Source organism: Rutidosis leptorrhynchoides, chromosome 5, assembly GCF_046630445.1.
Source record: "Rutidosis leptorrhynchoides isolate AG116_Rl617_1_P2 chromosome 5, CSIRO_AGI_Rlap_v1, whole genome shotgun sequence".
Taxonomy (NCBI): Eukaryota; Viridiplantae; Streptophyta; class Magnoliopsida; order Asterales; family Asteraceae; genus Rutidosis; species Rutidosis leptorrhynchoides.
The window spans coordinates 385,363,522-385,388,349 of NC_092337.1; the positions used below are offsets into that span (position 1 = coordinate 385,363,522).

Genomic DNA, 24,828 nt, shown 5'->3' on the forward strand with positions numbered 1-24,828 from the left:
ATGCGGTGGAGATTTTATGAGTTACTCCATATCTTTTAAGAACTTTCTCAAGTTGATTGTTACAGAAATGAGTACCCCGATCACTTATTAAAGCTTTCGGTGTTCCAAACCTTGCAAAAAGATGTTTTAAAAAGTTGACTACAACTCGTGCATCGTTAGTTGGGAGAGCTTGTGCTTCCGCCCATTTAGATACATAATCAATGGCTACGAGTATATATAGATTATTATGAGATTTTGGAAATGGACCCATAAAGTCAATACCCCAAATGTCAAATACTTCACATACTTGGATGACATTTTGTGGCATTTCATCACATTGACTTATTTTTCCGGCCCTTTGACATGCATCACAAGATTTGCAAATAAGGTGTGCGTCTTTGTAAATTGTAGGCCAATAGAATCCAGCTTCATAAACTTTTCTTGCTGTTAGTTGAGGCCCATAATGCCCTCCTGTTGGTCCTGTGTGACAATGGTTTAAAATTTTACTAGCTTCATCTCCAAATACACATCGGCGTATTATTCCATCGGGACAACTTTTAAACAGATGTGGATCTTCCCAGAAATAGTGTTTTATATCACTGAAGAATTTCTTTCGCTTTGGTACGATAATCCTTTTTCAAGGAATCCACAAACTAAGTAGTTTGCATAGTCTGCAAACCATGGGATTTTTTTATAATCTATCTTCAATAGATATTCATCAGGAAAGTTGTCTTGTATGGCCGATTCATTCAGAACTTCTAATTCGGGATTTTCAAGACGAGAAAGATGATCAGCGGCGAGATTTTCTGCTCCTCTTTTATCTCGGATTTCAATATCAAACTCTTGTAAGAGTAAGATCCAACGGATTAATCTTGGTTTAGCATCTTGTTTTGAAAATAGGTATCTAAGAGCAGAATGGTCGGTATAGACCACCGTTTTTGCTAGAACGAGATATGATCGAAATTTGTCAAAAGCAAAGACAATAGCAAGGAGTTCTTTTTCAGTAGTTGTATAGTTCGTTTGTGCTCCTTGTAACGTCTTACTAGCATAATATATAGGTTGAAATTGTTTTTCAATCCTTTGTCCTAGAACGGCTCCCATTGCAAAATCACTTGCATCGCACATTAGTTCAAATGGTAGATTCCAATTTGGTGTTATCATGATCGGTGCATTAGTGAGTTTTTCTTTAAGAATATTAAAAGATTTGATACATTCATCTGAAAAGATGAATGGCGCATCCTTTTCTAGGAGTTTATTCATAGGAGTGGCAATTTTAGAAAAATCTTTTATGAAACGTCGGTAAAAACCGGCATGCCCTAGAAAACTCCTAACTCCTCTAACATTGGTGGGATGTGGAAGTTTAGCAATTACATCTACTTTAGCTCTATCCACTTCAATTCCTTCTTTTGAAATTTTATGTCCAAGAACGATGCCTTCTTTAACCATGAAATGGCATTTCTCCCAATTAAGTACTAGATTTGATTTTTCGCATCTAATTAGCATTCGTTCCAGATTAACTAGACATGATTTAAATGTATCACCGAAGACTGAAAAGTCATCCATGAATACTTCCATGCATTCTTCTATCATGTCGTGAAAAATCGCCATCATACACCTTTGAAAGGTTGCAGGGGCGTTACAAAGTCCAAATGGCATGCGTTTGTAAGCAAAAGTACCATAAGGGCACGTAAATGTGGTTTTCTCTTGATCTTCGGGTGCTATTGGAATTTGAAAATATCCGGAAAATCCATCTAGAAAACAATAGTAACTATTTCCGGCTAATCTTTCCAACATTTGATCTATGAAAGGTAAGGGAAAGTGATCTTTTCTGGTGGCGTCATTTAATTTTCTATAATCAATACATACACGCCATCCTGTTACAGTCCTAGTAGGAATAAGCTCATTTTTCTCATTTGTAATGACAGTCATGCCACCCTTCTTAGGCACGCATTGAACTGGGCTTACCCATGGACTATCAGAAATTGGATATATCAAACCTGCATCTAGCAGTTTAATAATCTCTTTCTTAACTACATCTTACATATTAGGATTTAGTCTTCGTTGGCGTTGCACATACGTTTTATGACCTTCTTCCATAAGGATTTTATGTGTGCAATACGAAGGACTTATTCCTTTAATATCATGAATCTTCCATGCAATGGCTGGTTTATGAGCTTTCAACACAGAAATGAGTTGTGATTTCTCATTTTCAGTAAGAGAAGACGATATTATTACAGGTAATTCAGATTCACCATGTAAATAAGCGTATTCCAAATGGTTTGGAAGTGGCTTTAACTCTAATTTCGGGGGTTCTTCTATCGATGATTTATATCGATATCTGTCTTCTTCTTTTAGCATTTGAATTTCTTCTGTTGTTGGTTCATATCCATTAGCTATAAGTGTAGCTAACATTTCAGCTTCATCAATTGGTTCATTACCTTCTCCTAAAGAACATTCTCCTGTTCCTTGTAATTCTGGAAATTCTTCTAATAATTCTGCATGTGCATCTATAGTTTGAATATAATAACATGTATCATCTGCAGATTGTGGCTGTTGCATTGCTCTATCAACTGAAAAGGTAACACTCTCATCCTCTATACTTAGGGTCAGTTTCTTACCGAACACGTCTATCATTGCTTTAGCCGTGTTTAAGAATGGTCTTCCTAATATGAGAGGAACTTGAGAATCTTCTTCCATGTCCAAAACAACAAAATCTACTGGAAATACTAAAGTACCAACTTTAACTAGCATGTTCTCCATTATCCCTCTAGGATATTTTATTGATCTATCGGCTAGCTGTATGCTTATTCTGGTTGGTTTCAATTCTCCAAGGTCTAGTTTAGCGTATAGTGAATACGGCATTAGATTTATACTAGCACCTAAGTCTGCCAATGCTTCTATTGAACTAAGACTACACAGAAAACATGGAATTGTGAAACTTCCTGGATCAGATAGTTTTTCTGGTATCTTATTCAACAGCACTGCTGAACAATTAGCATTCATAGTAACAGCCGAGAGTTCTTCCATTTTCTTTCTATTTGAGATTAGATCTTTCAAGAATTTAGCATATCTTGGCATTCCTGAAATCACATCAATGAAAGGAAGATTTACATTTATCTGTTTAAACATATCCAAGAATTTGGATTGCTCGGCTTCAAGTTTTTCTTTCTTCATTTTACTCGGATAAGGAAGTGGTGGTTGGTATGGTTTAACATAAGGTTTATCCTTAACTGTGTTATCTTCATTAACCTTCTCAACTACCGGTTCTTTTTCCTTATCTTGATCAGGTTGTTGTTCTTGTGGAGTAGGAATAGTTTCATCAGAAGTTACAGGTATTTCAGGTGGTTTAAGTGTTGTACCACTTCTTGTGGTAATGGCTTTAGCTGTTTCATTCCGGGGGTTAGCATTTGTATCGCTAGGTAGACTTCCTGGTTTTCTTTCACCTATTAACCTTGCTAGGTTACTTACTTCTTGTTCTAGATTTTGAATAGAAGCTTGTTGATTTCTAAATGCTTGAGCATTTTGTTCATTAGTTTGTTTTTGAGATGTGAAAAACTGCGTTTGAGTTTCAACTAGCTTCGTCATCATATCTTCAAAATTCGGCTTTTTATCATCGGTTTGTTGTGGTGGTTTGTTTTGAAAATTCGGTCTTTGCTGATTGTAAGTATTATTGGATACTTGTTGATTGCTAGGACCTTGTTGGTTGTTGTATGGAATATTTCGGTTATAATTCTGGTTTTGATTGTAAATCGGTCTTGGCGGTTGATAATTATTCTGATAATTATTTCCAGGCCTTTGGTTTATGTATGAAATATTCTCTCTTTGTTCCATTGTTAATTCAATACTGAGACAATCTTTTGTCAAATGTGGTCCTCCACACTGCTCACAACTAATTCGTATTGAGTGAATATCCTTAGTCATCTTTTCCATTCGTCTCTCGAAAGCATCTATCTTTGCTGAAATGGAATCTAAGTCATGGCTAGAATCGGCTCTAGCTGCTTTAGATGATCTAATGATATCTTTTTCTTGGTGCCACTCATGTGAGTGGGAAGCAGTGTTATCAATAATTTTGTAAGCATCAGTTTCGGTTTTCTTCATAATAGAACCCCCAGCTGCTATATCTATGTCTTTTCTTGTAGTGATGTCGCATCCTCGGTAGAATATTTGTACTATTTGACAGGTGTCTAAACCATGTTGCGGACATCCTCTTAATAACTTTCCATATCTTGTCCATGCCTCATATAGAGTTTCATTTGGTTTCTGTGTGAACGTAACAATTTCTGCTTGAAGTCTTACGGCTTTAGATGCAGGAAAAAATTGTTTAAGAAATTTGTCAACTAAAACATCCCATGTATTGATCGCCCCTTCAGGTAACGATTCCAACCAATCTTTGGCTTCTCCCTTTAAAGTCCAGGGAAATAACATGAGATATATCTGTTCATCCTCCACTTCTCGTATTTTAAATAGTGTGCAGATCCTATTAAAGGTACGTAGATGGTCATTTGGATCTTCCTTCGGCGCACCACTAAATTGGCATTGATTAGTTACCATGTGTAGAATTTGTCCTTTGATTTCATAATCTGGCGCATTAATGTCTGGATGAGTAATTGCGTGACCTTGGCCAGTGCGTTTAGCTCTCATTCGGTCTTCCATACTTAAAGGTTCCAGATTCTCCATAATTGAATTTGTTGACTCGGTATCACTAGATGATTCTGATTTAATGGTTCGTTCCTCAACAATCTCTGTTTGAGTGATTGGTGGTTCCGGAGGAAAGTTTAATGGTTCAGGATCTATGAACCGTTCCTGAATATTTTCTGGATTCTCAATTGTGAGGTTGGGTTCAAAAAATGGATTATCGGAAATTTGAACTGAAGTACTTGGTCGACTGGATGACGATTCTAAAGAAAAATCAACGGCGGTAATATTTGTTAAACGATGTCTTGATCTAGTTACAGGTGGTGAACGTACAAAAGGTGATGAACGTCTTGCTCGGTGCATTCACTGAATATCCTATTAGTTTTTAAAAGGAAAGAAAAATTATAATAAGTTATCCAATCAATAGACTTTTCTGATTTTGCCCACGTTTCGAATAGCCAAAAGATGCAGCAGAGGGGCAGGATTCGTTTGGTCTCAATATAATTGAGGACTGTTTGGCTCCAATAACCCGGTCCACGTACAAATCCAACTATTACTACGAACCAGAAAATTTTGATGTCTATTAATTTAACCACTTAAAATAAATTTTCGTAATTTTAAGAAATTTAGATAAGAAGTAGAAAAAATTCTAAGTCCTAAAAACTAGAATAGCGAGAAATAAGAGAGAAAAAGAGTTCGTCGCAAAAGGTTGAAAAAGAAAAAATGGTTGAAAAATAAAAGGTGACGGAAAAATAAAAGAAACTTATAAAAACTTAAAAATACTTAACTAACCTAACCTTATTACTACAACTAACTTAAAATTATAATCGCAAATTGAAATTACTAATTGGAATGATAATTGGTACATAGTAAAAGGTCTAAAAATATTAAAGCTTACAGGAAAAACTAAATCCCAAATGGAAATAATTTAAAAAAAAAACTAAAACTTAAAAAGGCGTCGCAAAATTCTAAAGCACCTAAATCTTAGTCTAAAGAAAAAGCACTTAAGGAATTCTACGGCAAAGCCTAAAAATCTAGGAGTAAAAATAACTATAGCAAAAACTAAGTTTAAAATTAAATATGAGCTAAAAATACAAATATTACGCTACAACGATTAAAAAGGTACAAAATATAAAAATATACAAAAAGTTGTAAAAAGTACAATTTTTTATAAAAATATTATTTTTATATTATTTATTTAATAAAACTATTAATTTTACAATTTTAATAAAACTAATTAATATTAAAAACATAAATTAAATAAAAAGTAAAAATAAAACTAAAACTAATAATAATAATAATAATAATTAGGTTTAAAATAATAATAATAATTAATATTAACCGTAATTAATGCAGGTTTAGGGCTTCCTGTCGCCTGTCAGAAACCCTCCGCGAGTCGCGGCAATTAAAGAAGAAAACCCCGCGAGTCGCGGGGATCAGAAATTCAGCTGACAGGGTTGAGTTTTTACGCGTTTTCTTTATTTTATTTTTTTTTTATTTTATGTTTTTTTGTTTTTTTAAATAAATAAAAGGTTTTAAAATAAAACTTATATTTTTATAAACTAAAATAGAAATAAAGAAACTTATAAAACTTAAATATTTAACAAAATCTTAAAAATACTAATATTTTTGTTTTTTCTTTTTATATTTTCGAATATTTAAAACGTATTTTTACAAAAACGACTTTTAATAAAAGTAACTAAAAATCTTTTTTTTTTTTATATATATTAGCGTTGCGCTTCCGGCTTTTAAGATAGTTCCCCGGCAGCGGCGCCAAAAATACTTGATGTCAAAGCTAAGGGGTGTAAAATACTATTAAATTTTAGCAGAAAATACTATTAAATACGATACAATTTTACACAAGATATTTATTTATTTATAGAATGGATATACTTAAACCTTGCTACAACACTTATAGGCAGTGTACCTAATCGTACAGTAGTGTAGTTTTTAGTAAGTCCGGTTCGTTCCACAGGGAAATCTTTAAACAAAGCTCAACGCTATATTAGTTTACTTTTATAAAAATACAAATATATATATAAGTAATATTATTATTATAAAGGGGGGTTTTTACCGTTTAATGACCGGTTTGTCGATTTTAAGATTTTAGTCGCAGTTAAAACCTAATGTAAAATATAAAATAAATACAAGACTTAAATTAAAGCGTAAAGTAAATAACGATAATGAAATTGCGAATAATAAAAGTGCGAGAAAATAAAATTGCGATTAAATAACAATAAATAAAAGTGCGATAATTAGAAGTGCAATTAAATATAAAATAAAGGAAATTAAATATGAAATAAAAGAATTATGCTTATTTAAACTTCCGTAATCATGATGTTTGACGTGTTGATTTTAGTTTTATGCCCATGGGTTAATTGTCCTTTGTCCTGGATTATTTAATATGCCCGTCTGGTTTTTGTCCATAACAGTCCATCAGTCATTAATATAAATTGCAAGTGTCCTTGTCAAATTATTATTATACCCGAAGTTAAATATTCCAACTAATTGGGGATTCGAATTGTAACAAGGTTTTAATACTTTGTTTAATGAATACACCAGGTTATCGACTGCGTGTAAACCAAGGTTTTACTACTTTGTTAACAATTACACCAATTACCCTTGAATGTAATTTCACCCCTGTTTTAATTATTCTAGTGGCTATTAATCCATTCCCGTGTCCGGTTAAATGAACGATTATTCGTACATATAAATACCCCGCCCATCGTGTCCGATAGAGTGTATATGGTAATTTATAGGGACGCCCAATTGTAAATCTTTATATTAACATTAACAAACTTTCATTTAGTTAAACAAATATAAAGCCCATTAATAGCCCATAGTATAATTTCCACAAGTGTCGTTCTTTTATCCAAACCCCAATTATGGTACAAAGCCCAATTACCCAATTTTAGTAATTAGCCCAACATCATGATTACTTCGTTTTAAATAAGCATAATAATAACTTAGCTACGAGACATTAATATAAAAAGGTTGAACATAACTTACAATGATTAAAAATAGCGTAGCGTTACACGGACAGAATTTCGACTTACACCCTTACAACATTCGCTAACATACCCTTATTATTAGGATTTAAAATTAAAATTAAAATTAAAATATAAATTATATATATATTACGTATATATTGAGAGAGAGATTGAAAAATAGAATATGAAATTTGATCAGAATTCGGTTTGCTTTATAGCCAGACTTGATTTTTGGGGCTCCGCGACTCGCGGCAAAATGCCCTTCAAACTCCGCGAGTCGCGGAGATAGAAATTACAGCTCAGTCCTTGGAGTTTTCTCTGCCGACGGTTTTTATTATATATATATAATATATATATAATTAATATAATTAATTATATATTATATTATATTTATATACATAGTTAACTTGTAATTTTTAGTCCGTTGCGTCGAGCGTTAAGAGTTGACTCTAGTCCCGGTTCCGGATTTTCGAACGTCCTTGCGTACAATTTTATATTTTGTACTTTGCGTTTTGAATCTTGTACTCTTGTGATTTCGAGACGTTTCTTATCAATAATTGGAACCTTTTTGATTGTCTTTTGTACTTTTGAGCTTTTTGGTCGTTTGCGTCTTCAATTCGTCGAATCTGTCTTTTGTCTTCACCTTTTATTATTTAAACGAATATCACTTGTAAAAAGAACAATTGCAACTAAAAGCTTGTCTTTCTTGAGGAATAATGCTATGAAATATATGTTCGTTTTTAGCATTATCATGGACTTAGGAACCCATACAGACTTGTAAGTCAAATTTGGATTATGACCTGTGACACGAAAAAACCTCTGTTAGTTAGACGTCCGAACTTTTCAGTTGACACATGAGATGATTGATTTTGCAAAATTTCCAATTTGATTTTACGTTCCTTTGCATCATACTCACTCAAATCAGATTTTGGACTCGTGTGTTGTGTTGACTTGACTGATTTCGTTAAAAGACTTTCCTTTGATTGATTTGACATTGGAATCATAGGAATCTTTTCAGTTAACACATAACCATTTTGAGAATGAACTCTCTTGACAACAAATTGGGTTGAAGGTGCAACTTTTGAAACACGTTTACCAAATTGAGAACGTAGTGGGTTTTGAAGAATAGTAATGGGTTTTGCATCTGTAGATGTTGTTGTTCTCTTCCCTTTCTTATTAATCCCACCAACACATTCAAGCACATTGGTTTCAACAGTAGAAGATTGCTTAAGTGTGTTAGCCTATTTTAGTTGAATTATTTTTTTGTTTTAAGCTCTTAATCTCAAGACATAATTCCTCTGCAGAAACTAGCACTTCACCTTCCTTAAAATCATAAGTACATTCTTTCTTAGGAAGTGGAGGCAACTTATCACACAAAGCAAGCATTTGTTCTAATGATTGACACTTAAGTTGCAAATCAACATTTTCCTGTTCAACTATACCTAATATACGTTTCAAGTTTCGTACAACAGGTATGTTTGCATAAAATTCATTCAAAGGATCAATTGTTGTGTCAAAGTCTATCAAGTTTTCAACAGTTAGTTCATCTCGAGGTTCTACCTTTACATCTAAATTAGTTTGACCTAGGGATTCTGTCTCAAAGAAGACAGTTAGTTCATGTGCTAGGTCTTCATAGAAAACATTATCAGAACACGCAGGTAAGGCCGGTAGAATTGGTTTCACATCAGAAGTTGGTTCATCAAACACCTCATCTATGGCAATAAAGCTAGAACTAGATTTGTTAAACACTTCATTCTCAATCATTAAAATGTATTTCTCTAGCATGAGTGTTGGGATATAAACCAGTCTACGCTTAGGCACATAATTTTCATGTTGCATATTCTTTTCAGTTTCAACAAGTTCCTTCAAGAAATCAGGATTTGATTTACCCATTTTAGCATTGATTTTCTTATACATTAAGCTAATTTGATGGTATTTCAGAGATTTGCGATTAACAATAATATCATCAAAATCAGCATCAGAAGCATGCACAAAATGAGATGGTAAACCAGCTTTATAGTAATCAGAATGATATAATCCTGGAATCTTTTTGGAAGCATTATCTAAGATCTTAGGATCTTCATAACCCAACCCCCACTTTTCACCATGAATTGTTTTTGGTCTATTCATGAAAATCGTTTGTTTTGAAAGTTCCATATTCATGATAGCTTTGGATTGATCTGTTCAATGGAGTTTTTCCTCATATCGAGAAAGTTGTGCTTTTATTTGAAAAGACTCTTTTGACAATGAAGAAATTTCAGAGTTCTTTTCAATTATGGTGTTTTCTAATTGAATAATTTTCTTGTTTAGCTTTGAAAGTGAGGGTTCATGTTGGGTATTCAAATCTAAAAGATCTTTTTCTAAAAATTGAACTTTTTCTGCAAGTCGTTCCGATTTTAGACGATAATCTGTCCTTTCGACCTTAATCGGATGAATTGATTTTTTAAGATCTTCCAACTCAGTTTCCGTGGAGCTGAGTTAGACAGTTGATCTTTGCAATTTTGATTGTAATTTAGATGAACATGGTTTGGTCTCAGAAAGTTTGATTTTATCTTTTAAAACCTTGTTTTCAGATTTTAAACCTTTGACTTCTTTTGACATTGAGACCAAATTCTTCATCATGTCATTTTACACTTTTATAAAATCAGGTGGAATTTCAGATGATTGTACCTCATCATCATCAGATGCTGAGTCAGAATTCTCCATTGCTTCCTTAGCTTTGATAAGCTTAGTCACCTTGCAAACATTTGCATGTTCCACCTCTGAATCTGAATCATCAATCCAGTTAAACCAAGTATCATCAACCGGTTTTAGCTCTCTCCCAGTTTCTACAATCTTAGCCATCAATATTTTCTTCTTCTAGTAAGCTGCATCCTTCTTCTTAGGCATCTTGCACTCACGAGAGTAATGACCAGCTTTAACACAATTGAAACAGATTGATTCATCCTTCTTGGAATCATCAGCACGTTATTGTTGTTTTGAGTGATCAGCTTTCTTGTAGTACGAGGAAGACGATGAGTTCTTGCGTTGATTGCTTGATTTGCCTTTGAACTTGTGTTTGTTCAAGGCTTTTGTGAACATGGCTTCCATTTTGACTAATTCAAGGTGAGAATCATCAACATCAGAAAGATTCAACTCTTCAGAATCAGTTAATTCTTCAACAAGCACTTTCTTGGACAAACTTTTGAAAGTCGTAAATGATTTGCTCTTCTTTTTGGCAATGAGAGCAAGAGGATCACTTGGAGATGACTCTTTCCTTCCTTCTTGAAGTTTAGACACTTCAGGTTGGTAATGCATAAGAACTCCAACAAGCTCATGAATAGTCAACTTATCAATCTCTTTGGTAGATTGAACAATGGTTCCATAAGGAAGCCAATCAACATTGAGCTTTTTGAGAAATTTCATGTTGACTTTAGCATTTACTTTTATAATCTTGCACCTTTTCAACTCATTGAGAACACCATTGAAACGACGGTAGGTATTCTTAAGTGGTTCATCAGGTTCCTGCTTGAAATCTTCATAAAATCTCATAGCCTTATTCAGTTTAGTAACATCTAACATGTCATAACCTTCTTGCTGTCGTTTGATCTCATCCCATATATCTTTTGCAGTGGTGTTACTATCAACATTTTCAAACAACTCATACGTGATAGCTTGCATAACAATGTTCTTTGCCTCTATGTCACCCTGAGCTCTCTCACGTTTATCACCAGAAAGTTTATAGACTGGAATTGGCATACCAGTATCCGGATGATAATCTACAACTGGACCATCTCTCAGAGAAGCCCATATGTACTTTGCTTTTTCCCCCTTATAGTCTATGTACTGAGTGATTCGGTGAATCCACTGAGAGTACTTGCCATCAAACAACACTGGAGGACGGGAATCTAATCCAATGATCAAAGTATCTTGAGTAGACATCTTAAAAATGAGGTAGATTCGGTAAAGATTCGGTATTACACAAATCTAGGATGAAAAATCACAACTGATAGTGCTCCAAATGAACATATATTTAGTATCAATATCCTTCCAATATGTAAAGTTTTTAGTTACTATTGTTCTATTTTTATTTTGTAATGGTTTAAATAAATAAGTGCGAAGACAAAAGAAAAAACGACTATTTGAAGACGCAAATGACCAAAAAGCTCAAATGTACAAGATACAATCCAAATGGTTCCATTTATTGATAAGAAACATCTAAAAATTACAAGAGTACAAGTTGAGGAACGTAAAGTACAAGATATTAAAGCATACAAAAAGACGTTCGAGAAACCGAAACCGAGACATAAACCGGGCGTAAATGTACAAGACAACGGAGTGAAAATTACAAGTCAACTATGCACAAGAATATAATATAATATATATATAATTAATATAAATTATATATATATTATATATATATATATAATAATATGTCGACAAGCAAGAAAACAAAAAAATATGTGAGCTGGATCTGACGGCCATGCGATCGCATAGGAAATAGGCATAAAACCTATGCGAGTGCATGAGCCCATGCGAGTGCATGAGATTTGCACTGAAACCCCATGCGATCGCATGGGCATCAGAATCTGGCCAAGTGCTATAAATATCCACGAATTCGGACGAGCTCAATACACTCTCTTTTCTTTTTCCTCTGTAAGAAAACATATATATTTATATTTATAATTTAAGTTTAAATTATGTTTAATAATAATTGGGTTAATGCAAGAAATGTTTTAAGGTTTTGTAAGTTGAAACTCTGTCCGGGTAACGCTACGCGATTACTCACCACTGTAAGCTATGTTCTTCCTTTTTAAATTAATGTCTCGTAACTAAGTTATTATTATGCTTATTTGAGCTGAAGTAATTGTGATGTTAGACTAAATATTAAGAAGGGGTTATTGAATTTTGTACCATAATTTGGGTTTGGACAAAAGATCGACACTTGTGGACATTGGACTATGACTATTAATAGATAGGGGGTATTGTCTAATTGAGCGACAACTCATTGAACCTGTCGAACCTATTTTCAAATTAGTTAATCTAATAATTATTAAAATGATTATGTATGTCCTATTTAGTGACGTTTATACGACATCTTTTACGATCATTTAATTAATTATTTGGGTTGGGTAATTGATTATTCATTCTGATCAAGTGGGTAAATTAATATTCATATCTCATTAAAACATGGGTGGATTACATACAAGGATAATTGGTGTAATTATTACCAAAGTATTAAAACCTTGGATTACACGCAGTCGATAACCTGGTGTAATCATTAAACAAAGTATTAAAACCTTGTTACAGTTCGAATCCCTAATTAGTTAGAATATTTGACTTTGGGAATAAGGTTAATTTGACGAGCATTTTATAATTATGAGCGATGGACTATTATGGACAAAAACCAGATAGGTATCAAATAAACCAGGACAAAGGACAATTAACCTGGGTAACAATTAATTAAAATCAAAACGTCAAACATCATGATTACGGAAGTTTAAATAAGCATAATACTTTTATTTCATATTTCATCGTACCTTTATTTACTGTCATTTTAATTACTTCAATTTACTTTATCACAATTTAAATTCTGTCATTTATATTATCGTCATTTATCTTTACATTTTATTTAAAATCGATAAATCGGTCATTAAACGGTAAAACCCCCCTTTTATAATAATAATAATACTACTATATTACTAATATATATATATATATATATATATATATATATATATATATATATATATATTTATACAAATATAATTATTTAAAAATATAGTGTACGCAATAAGCCGTCTCCCTGTGGAACAAACCGGAGTTACTAAAAAAACTACACTACTCTACAATTAGGTACACTGCCTATAAGTGTTGTAGCAAGGTTTAGGTATATCCATTCTATAAATAAATAAATAACTTGTGTAAATTGTATCATATTTCGTCGTATTTCGTAGTAAACATAATAGTATTTCGTACTACACGATGCACACATCAAGTTTTTGGCGCCGCTGCCGGGGACCCGGCGAAACGCTATATTTTTACGCTATATTCTAAAATATATATATATATATATATATATATATATATATATATATATTAGTTTTTAAGCTATTTTTGTAAAAATATAATTTTATATAAGTTTTAAAATAAAAAAAAAGTATATTTATCTATTTAAGTGTTTAAATTAAAAAGTCTATATTTTTTTATTTATTTAAAGTATAAAAGTATTTTTAAAAATATAATTTTAAATATAACCTATATATTAATTTTGTAAAACTAAAAAAAAAATAAGTAAACGGGCTGGTTATTGTAGCAGCCCAAGAAGTGGCCTGGATCCATATACCATGCGACCGCATGGGAAAATAACCCTCAACTCATGCGATCGCATGAGCTGAGGTGACAGGTCTGTTACCTCAGACGTACAATTAGGGTTACGTTTAATTATTATTATTACTATTAATTAATTAGTAATTAGGGTTTAGTTTTTTAATATTTAGTTTAGTTTTAAATTAATCTGTATTTTTAAGTTTAATTTAGTTTTATTAATTATAAGATTAATACTTTAATAAAATAATAATATAAAAATAATATTTTTATAAAAATAAGTAATTTTATCAATTTTTGTTTTTTTATAAATTATATATTTTAATCGTTTAATTCGTAATTTATATTTTTATCGTTCGTAATTAGTTTTAAACTTAGTATTTTGCCGTAGTTATTTTATATTTCTAGATTTTTAGGCTTTACCGTAAAATTCCTTAAGTGCTTTTTCTTTAAAATTAAGATTTAGGCGCTTTAGAATTTTGCGACGCCGTTTATATATTTTAGTGCGTTTTAAGTTATTGCCGTTTTGGATATAGATTTCCTTTTAAGCTTTAATACCTTTAGGTGCAACTTTTTAGATTTAGTTTTTAGACTTTTAAGTTTCGACGTTTTTCTTTCTTATTTTTATTTTTTGATTTTTATTTTTCGACGTTTTTTCGACGCACTCTTTTTCATTCTCATCTCTAAGCTCTAGTTTTTAGAACATAGATTTTTATCTTCTTCAAAATTTCGACGAAAAATTATTTTAAACGGTTAAATTGATAGACATCCAAAATTTTCTGATTCGTAGTAATAGTTGGATTTGTTAGTAGCGAGTTGTGGGCTTCCGATTTAAAGGGTCCTGGCTACCTGCTGCATCTATTGGCTATTCGAAACGTGGGCAAAATCAGAAAAGTCTATTAATTTGATAACTTATATAATTTTTATTTTTATAACTAATAGGATATTCAGTGAATGCACCGAGCAAAACGTTCACCACCTTTCATACGTTCACCTCCTGTAACTCGATCAAGACATCTAGCCAATATTGTCTCCGTTGATTTTTCTTTAGAATCATCATCTACTCGAACAAGTACTCCAACTAAAATTTCCGATAATCCATTTTTTGAACCCGACTTCACAATTAAGAACCCGGAGGATATTCAAGGACAATTCCAAGATCATGAACCAATAATCATTCCTCCTGAACCACAAACCGTTAAATCAGAATCTTCTAGTGATTCGTATTCAACAATTTCAAATATGGAAATAACGGAACCTCTAAGTATGGAAGATCGAATGAGAGCCACACGCACGGGCCAAGGACACGCCATTATTAAACCAGACATTAATGCGCCAGATTATGAAATCAAAGGACAAATCCTACACATGGTAACTAATCAATGCCAATATAGTGGTACGCCAAAAGAAGATCCAAACGAACATCTTCGAACCTTTAATAGGATCTGTACTCTATTTAAAATTAGAGAAGTTGAGGATGAACAGATCTATCTCATGTTGTTTCCCTGGACTTTAAAGGGAGAAGCCAAAGATTGGTTAGAATCGTTACCTGAAGGGGCGATTGATACATGGGATGTTTTAGTTGAGAAATTTCTTAAAAGTTTCTTTCCGGCATCTAAAACAGTGAGACTTCAAGGAGAAATTGTTACGTTCGCGCAAAAGCCAAATGAAACATTATATGATGCGTGGACAAGATTCGGAAAGTTGTTGATAGGATGTCCTCAGCACGGTTTAGATACTTATCAAATAGTACAAATATTCTACCAAGGTGTCGACGTTGCTACACGAAAAGACATTGACACATCAGCTGGTGGTTCCATTATGAAGAAAACCGCTACCGAAGCTCACAAAATCATTGATAACACAGCCTCCCACTCACATGAGTGGCATCAGGAAAAAGATATCTTTCGTTCATCTAAAGCGGCTAGAGCCGATTCTAGCCATGACTTTGATTCTGTTTCCGTAAAAATAGATGCCTTTGAAAAATGAATGGAAAAGATGACTAAAGATATTCACGCAATACGAATCAGTTATGAGCAATGCGGTGGACCACACTTAATGAAAGATTGTCACATTGAGCAAACGATGGAACAACGTGAGAATGTTTCCTACATGAACCAAAGGTCGGGAAATAATTATCAACCGCCAAGGCCAAACTTTAATCGAAATCAAAACATTCTTTACAATCCAAATGGACCCAACAATAACTCGTATAACCAACAAGGTCCGAATAACCAACCAACTCAAAATAACACTTTCAATCAACGAAGACCTAGCTTGTATAAACCACCATAACAAACCGAAGAAAAAAAACCAAATCTGGAAGAAATGATGGCAAGGTTAATGGAATCTCAAACATAGTTTATTATATCTCAAACCCAAAAACCAAATCTGGAAGAAATGATGGCAAGGTTAATGGAATCTCAAACACAGTTTATTACATCTCAAACCCAAATGAATGAGAGGTTTGATCGGTCATTTAGAACTCAACAAGCTTCCATTTTGAATCTAGAAAAACACGTAGGTACTCTTGCTAGCATGATGAGTGAGAGGGAACAAGGAAAGCTACCGAGTGATACTGAAGTAAGTCCTCGGAATGAGAATGTTAATATGGTATCAACGAATTCTGAAAAACCATCATCAGAAGATGGGAAGGTTTTCGATGTGAGTAACAATGAAGAAGTTACAACACCACCACCACCACCCGAGTATGTAAAGCCAGTGGTGGCACTCTACAGACCACCCATCTAGTTTCTAAGAAAAGGAGTTGAGTATGAGCAAGTGATAGGTAATAAAGTTTGTGATACCTCTGGAAAGAAGAAGAAGAATAAGAAAGTGCAAGAAACAAAAACCGTAGAAGTAAATCCGGTAAAGACAGTTCCACCAAAACCTCCACCTAGGTTAGGTGATCCGGGTGAATTTATTGTTCCTTGTCTACTTAGTGATTGTGTCATGTATGATGTACTAGCAGATTTAGGTGTGAGTGTTATGACTCTTTCATTATATAAGAGATTAGGAGTAGGTGAGTTAAGTCTAACAGAAATGAGTGTTTGACTCTTTGATCAAACCGTTAGGCACCCAGTTGGAATTGCTGACAACCTACCCGTTCAAGTAGGTAATTTAACCTTTTTAGTCGAATTTATTGTCATTGACATAGAAGAGGACTCAAACATTCCTCTAATTTTAGGTCGACCATTCTTAGCGTCCACCGGGGCGTTATTTGATGTAAGAGAGGGTAGAATGACACTTAGTAATGATGAAAAATTGGTCACCTTTATGATTCGAATGTCTAAATCTTCACCAACCAAAACCGTTGAACCAACAAAAACGATTGGTAAGAACCATGTTGTTTTACCAACTCTAACGGTAGTGCTTAGCAATAATAAAACGCCTAAGTGTGGGGAAGATGAAGTAACACCTAATGATGACCTGATAACAAAGAACCCCATTGTTGATACGAAATTAAATGACCCCATTATTAACAGTTCAATGAAGAAACTTATTAAACGGATTCGCGATGCTAGAACCAAGGGGAACTCTAAGTTATGTAACCGGTTAGTATCCAATCTATCGCCTAAAGAAAAGGCGAAACTAGTTGAATTTGTGGATATTACACAGGAATCAGACCAATGGCTTAAAGCAAAAGTCATAGATATGCAAGTTGATTATGGTCCAAAAGAAATTGACGATGAAGTTAATCACAATTTTGACACCACAGCTACCAAATTGTGGGGAGATTCAAATGTTCTAAAAAGAAAATGCTGTCTAGAGTTAGTTGTTCTGTTCTCGTGTAGTTCCGAGAATGGAATCCGATTGGTCTTTTCCACTAGCAGACACTAAAGAACTAGTTTCTTCCCCCATTCTGAATTTTATTTTGTTTTGTAGGTTTGTATGAAATTAATACGCTTTTTAAATTTAAGTTTTTTGTGAATTTAAAAATAAAATTTACTTTATTTCATTAATTTTAGAAAATGATTTCTAAAATTCGTCGTAAGTTAAAGACTAGATCATAGAATCGAAATTGCTTTACCCGAGGGCAGGGCGAAAAATTTTGTTATCATTATTTTTAATTTTATTGATCTAAAGTATACCAAAAAAAATTAAAAAACTCAAAAATATTTGCTTTTAAAACAATCGCTTTAAAAACGACAAATTTTAAATTTTGTCGAGGGACGGACTAGGTAAACATACCGAAACTACCTAAAGTAAAAGGAAACAAAATTTAAAAAAATTATTCATTTAAATTGTTTTAATAAATAAAGGTTTTATATAAAATATATATATATATATATATATATATATATATATATATATATATATATATATATATATATATATAATAAAAATATGTATATATATATATATGTTTATATTTTATTTTATGTACAAAACAGGGTAAAACAACGCACTTTCAAAGACTGGCATTAAGTTCAGCAAAAGCTACTAATTTTAACGACAAGACGTAAAATATCAAATGTGATATAAAACAATATGTTTGCAAACTCGGTATTTTTAATCACTTTTCTACACTAATCACCCTCATGAATTTATAATTATAGTCTGATTTCATGCAAATGAGGGCATTGCATGATCTCAAGTGTGAGGAAGGGTTATAAATTCTCTCGGGTTTACACTTGGTTTATATGCCAAATTTTGTGAAAATTTGAAAAATTTTCAACAAAATGAAATCAAAATCATGTTTATATATATTTATGAATGATAAAACTAGGTGTTAATGCCAAAATTATTGTTAACTCGGAGAGAACATAAATGGAGAAACAACCCAAAATGCTTGAATTCATTTAAAATGGAATAGAAGAGAATAAAAAGGCAAAGAAAAGAATAAATAAAAGCTAAGTGTGGGAAGAATTTACCAAGTTCTTTAAAACACATATCACATATTTGGTACAGATTATTGCAGGTACTTTTGCTTTGGACTAAACTAATCAGTTTTACCCGGCTTACTATAATATATTTGAAAGAAAGATGGATCTATACGATGAATCAATTTCATCATTAAAAGGAAGTAAGGTATTCCGAAAAAGACACGCGCTTCTTGATTTAGGTCAGGAAGTTGTCGTCCAGACCAGCTGTAGGTTGACGAAAAATCTAGAAAAGTCATCTCTAAAATCAGCAAGAAATCCACGGACCTCAGCATCAAACAGGGTCGCCATGTGGTCAGACTTATCCAAACCATGAGAGGATCTGTCTCGTAAAATGGGGAGGGCGCCGTGCAAATTAGCTTGATAAGACTAATGAATCAGACCTTCAGAAAAAATAATCTCCTTAAAGATTAAAAATCAGCTTTTAAGCCTGATATTACTCAATCCTTGAGATTGACCTTAAAGATTGAGAATTACAAACTCATGGAATTCAATGATATCTAAACTCGAGCTTGAACGAGAAAATATTTTGATCAAAAATAAAACCGATTTGTTTTCTGAAACCCTATTTTTAATGCGTTTATTACCATTGAACGTAAAATCCTAGGAATTCACCTGGAATTCCTTAGGTCACCTGAACCAAATCGGGTGTCAACCGTAAGAACGGTGGTTGCATAGCATGGTTGAAGACGGGACCTTGTGCCAGACCAAAAAATTATAGGGTGATCTTTACTATTTCTCCTACAAAGGATAGTAATTGCATCCGACAGGTTGTGCCATGAACATCTGCATGTCATTAGACATTGCCTTAACAGCTGCTTGTTCAACGCTTTCATTTATAACCGGACGGTAGTTTATCGAAAGGTAATATACGGGACAAGCATACTGGACGTGTTGCTTTCCTAATACAAGGTTAGCAAGTGGGTGACACAAAACCATAAGTTTTGAGCTAAAATTTTAAAATCTAAAACCCACAAAACCCACAAAAACAATTTGCGAACACCGGTGAAGGGTTATTCCGGAAAACTTATCTAGGGTAAAAGCTAGAATGAATTTTCAAAAGATCAAATGTTTTCATAAAGATCCAATTTTCTTAAAGGATCTACATTTTCATAGTCATGTGGGACTGTAAACCACATCCTTACTATCATTGTGTATACTGCCGTATTAAAATCACTGATGTATAAAGTGTGAGAATAAAAAAAGTGATTCGAGTGAAGTGTGATTTTATTTCAAGTTCTGTATTGCTTGAGGACAAGCAACGTTCAAGTGTGGGGATACTTGATAGTGCTCCAAATGAACATATATTTAGTATCAATATCCTTCCAATATGTAAAGTTTTTAGTTACTATTGTTCAATTTTTATGTTGTAATGGTTTAAATAAATAAGTGCGAAGACAAAAGAAGAAAACGACTATTTGAAGATGCAAATGACCAAAAATCTCAAATGTACAAGATACAATCCAAGTGGTTCCATTTATTGATAAGAAACGTCTAAAAATTACAAGAGTACAAGTTGAGGAACGTAAAGTACAAGATATTAAAGCATACGAAAAGACTTTCGAGAAACCGGAACCGAGACATAAACCGGGCGTAAATGTACGAGACAACGGAGCGAAAATTACAAGTCAACTATGTACAAGAATATAATATAATATATATATAATTAATATAAATTATATATATATATATTATATATATATATTATATATATAATAATATGTCGACAAGCAAGAAAACAAAAAAATATGTGAGCTGGATCTGACGGCCATGGGATCACATGGGAAATAGGCATAAAACCCATGCGAGTGCATGAGATTTGAACTGAAACCCCATGCGATCGCATGGGCATCAGAATCTGGCCAAGTGCTATAAATAGCCATGAATTCGGACGAGCTCAATACACTCTCTTTTCTTTTTCCTCTGTAAGAAAACATATATATTTATATTTATAATTTTAAGTTTAAATTAAGTTTAATAATAATTGGGTTAATGCAAGAAATGTTTTAAGGTTTTGTAAGTTGAAACTCTGTCCGGGTAACGCTACGCGATTAATCACCACTGTAAGCTATGTTCTTCCTTTTTAAATTAATGTCTCGTAACTAAGTTATAATTATGCTTATTTGAGCTAAAGTAATCGTGATTTTAGACTAAATATTAAGAAGGGGTTATTGGATTTTGTACCATAATTTGGGTTTGGACAAAAGACCGACACTTGTGGACATTGGACTATGACTATTAATAGATAGGGGGTATTGTCTAATTGAGCGATAACTCATTGGAACCTGTCGAACCTATTTTCAAATTAGTTAATCTAATAATTATTAAAAGGATTATGTATGTCCTATTTAGTTATGTTTATACGACATCTTTTACGATCATTTAATTAATTATTTGGGTTAGGTAATTGATTATTCATTCTGATCAAGTGGGTAAATTAATATTCATATCTCATTAAAACAGGGGTGGATTACATACAAGGATAATTGATGTAATTTTTAACAAAGTATTAAAACCTTGGATTACACCATTCGATAACCTGGTGTAATCATTAAACAAAGTATTAAAACCTTGTTACAGTTCGAATCCCTAATTAGTTGGAATATTTGACTTTGGGAATAAGGTTAATTTGACGAGCATTTTATAATTATGATCGATGGACTATTATGGACAAAAACCAGATAGGTATCAAATAAATCAGGACAAAGGACAATTAACCTGGGTAACAATTAATTAAAATCAAACGTCAAACATCATGATTATGGAAGTTTAAATAAGCATAATACTTTTATTTCATATTTCATCGTACCTTTATTTTACTGTCATTTTAATTACTTCAATTTACTTTATCGCAATTTAAATTCTGTCATTTATATTATCGTCGTTTATCTTTACATTTTATTTAAAATCGACAAACCGGTCATTAAACGGTAAAACCCCCCTTTTATAATAATAATAATACTACTATATTACTAATATATATATATATATATATATATATATATATATATATATATATATATATATATATATATATATATATATATATATATATATATATATATATATATATATATATATATATATACAAATATAATTGTTTAAAAATATAGTATACGCAATAAGCCGTCTCCCAGTGGAACGAACCGGAGTTACTAAAAAAACTACACTACTCTACGATTAGGTACACTGCCTATAAGTGTTGTAGCAAGGTTTAGGTATATCCATTCTATAAATAAATAAATAACTTGTGTAAATTGTATCATATTTCGTCGTATTTCGTAGTAAACATAATAGTATTTCGTACTACAAGCTGTACACATCAACAACAATCTAACAAAAATATTAGATTCGGTATCTGATTCGATACTGTAGCAGATTCGGTACAGATTCTGTACTGTAGCAGATTCGGTAAACCAGATTCTGTATCAGAAACTGATCAGAAATACAAGGAACACACCCAGATTCAGTATAGATTCGGTAACCACAAGATTTTTAGCCTGAGAACACTTAAAACCAATGAATTAAGTGATACCGAGATTCTGATTCGGTATCTGACTCGGTAGTCAGATTCTGTATGAATTTGAATTCAAACACAATTCAATTCCTTTGAATTAGATTCTATAACCTTGATGCACAAGGAAACAAGTTAGTATCACACAAAATATCAAAGATACCGAATGTATAGGATACCGAATGTCAACTGTAGCAGTTGACAATACCGAGTCTAAGTATGAAAACTTAGAATTCAAACGAATCCGTTCTTAAATCACACCAATTAGCTGCGTATGACCAAACCGAATGTGATAGAATCACAAACACACCACAATCTACAACGCTGATTGAGAATTAATAGCTTTGAAGCAGATTCGGTATGACAATTACGATACCGAATGTAGATCAAATCTTCAAAACTTGAAGAATTGATGAAATTAAACCGTCAGAAATGTGATTAAACACCTCACGATCACAACTGAAACCTCAATCCTTTACTAAACTACAGAATCAAGTTGGAAATGATGAATACTGAGAGTTTTAGCCACGAACTCTAAAAATCAACTTGATTCTTCATAATTGATGTTAAAAAGCTGTAATGATGATTGAAACTCTTTCTAATCAACCTAATACACCTTCGCTAAACTTATCACAAGAATCTAAACGTCAGATTATCAGATTCGATTATACCGAATCTAATTCAATATACCGAGAGTGCTCAGATTCTGTAATCTTCAATCTCTGGATCGATCTAGTGATGTAATATCACTCCCTGAAAGCTCTGATACCAAATGATAGGTCAGATCATGTTGAGATTAGAAGAAAAGACAAGTTAGAATGAGATTCGGTAAGTGTAAAGGAGACTCGGTATGAGAGAGAATCAATAAGAATTACATTCCACAGCTTCTAGAACTCAATTATAATGCAATGGCTATCTAATTAGGAATACTTAGGTTCCTTATATAGCCCTCATCTAAGGAACCATCATTTAAGCTTATTTCACATTAACACTATACAACTTCGGGGTCCTAACATCAAGTTTTTTGAAAATATCTTTCCTTTTAAAAATTCAAAATCAAAAAATTCTAAGCCTTACTCTGATTCTGTCACTGGTCAAACTGATCAGCTTAGTTTCTTTGATTTATTTTCTGTTCCAATAAATACCAGTGTTTCTGAAAATCCCTATGATGAAGGGAGAGCTCATCCTGAAGGGCCTACTGTGATGACAGACACTTCTTGTGATTCTACAGGGAGTGGAGGTAGTCATAGTAACCCTAATGAGGATGATGGTCATTTTAATGACCTCCCTGAGGGTACCTCCAGTTCCAGTCCTAATGAAAATCATCCTGACCCTTCAAATGATGAGCCTGCTATCCTTAGAAGGTCTAATAGACAAAATGTGTTTCCTAGGAAACTTAGTGATTATGTTGTTGAGGGTAAAGTCAAATATGGGCTAGAAAAGTTGTCAATTACTCTACATTTAGTTAAGATAATTATTGTTTTGTGTCTAATCTAAACAAGAGCATTGAACCTACCACATATGATCAGGCCATTAAAGATCCCAATTGGGTCAATGCTATGAATGATGAAATGACTGCTCTGCCTGAAAATAATACTTTAGTGCTTACTGATTTACCCGTTAGAAGAAAAACTGTTGGATGCAAATGTATATATAAAATTAAATATAGGTCCACAGGTGAAATTGACAGGTATAAAGCTAGACTAGTTGCTAAAGGGTATAGTCAAAGGGAAGGTCTAGATTATGAAGTGACTTGTTAAAATGGTTACTGTTAGATGCTTGTTAACTTTAGCTGTTCAAAATGACTGGAAACTGTATCAACTTGATGTCAACAATGCTTTTCTTGTATGGTGATCTTGTGGAAGATGTTTATATGGAATTACCCCAAGGCTATTTTTCTGAAAAATAAACTAGGGTGTGTAAACTTGTCAAATCCCTCTATGGATTAAAACAAGCTCCCAGACAATGGAATGAAAAATTATCTATGACCCTAAAGGAACATGGTTCTGTTCAAAGTATGAGTGACTACTCTTTATTTGTTAAGGAGTCTGGATCTATCTTCTTGGCTTTTTTGGTCTATGTTGATGATATGATTGTTACTGGAAATGATAATAATGAGGTTTGTAAGTTTAAAATTTTTTTACAACTTAATTTCCAAAAAAAAAAAAAAAAGTTTTATTCTGGCAGAGAAACCCCGACTCCGTGTGACTTTGTCACCCATACCGCCCACCCCGCAAGAGCTAAGTATGTCGTGTAAGACACCTCCCCCTAATACCCACAAAGAACTTGCAAGCCCGAAGAATCGAACCTGCACCCCTCGTATCCAATAGGGCATATTCCCGTAGGCCCAGGGCTCATAAGTGACGGGTACCACTGAAGCACTGCTTCGTTGGTACAACTTAATTTCATATTAAGGATCTAGGTGAATTTAAGTATTTTCTTAGAATTAAAGTATTAAACACTGAAACTGGTATATGTTTGTCTCAAAGAAAATACAGTGTTGAACTTCTTGATGAATTTA

General features: G+C 32.9%; 1 protein-coding gene across 1 annotated transcript in view; it reads left to right on the top strand.

The window, feature by feature from the left end:
• Nucleotides 1-24,161, top strand: part of LOC139849793 (uncharacterized) — a 130,659-nt gene extending 106,498 nt beyond the window's left edge. The window contains exons 5-7 of the mRNA XM_071839416.1: nucleotides 23,456-23,714; nucleotides 23,810-23,997; nucleotides 24,083-24,161. Of these exons, the coding sequence (XP_071695517.1) occupies nucleotides 23,456-23,714; nucleotides 23,810-23,997; nucleotides 24,083-24,161 (526 nt within the window). The remainder of the gene's footprint in view (nucleotides 1-23,455; nucleotides 23,715-23,809; nucleotides 23,998-24,082) is intronic.
• The last annotated feature ends 667 nt before the right edge of the window (nucleotides 24,162-24,828 follow it).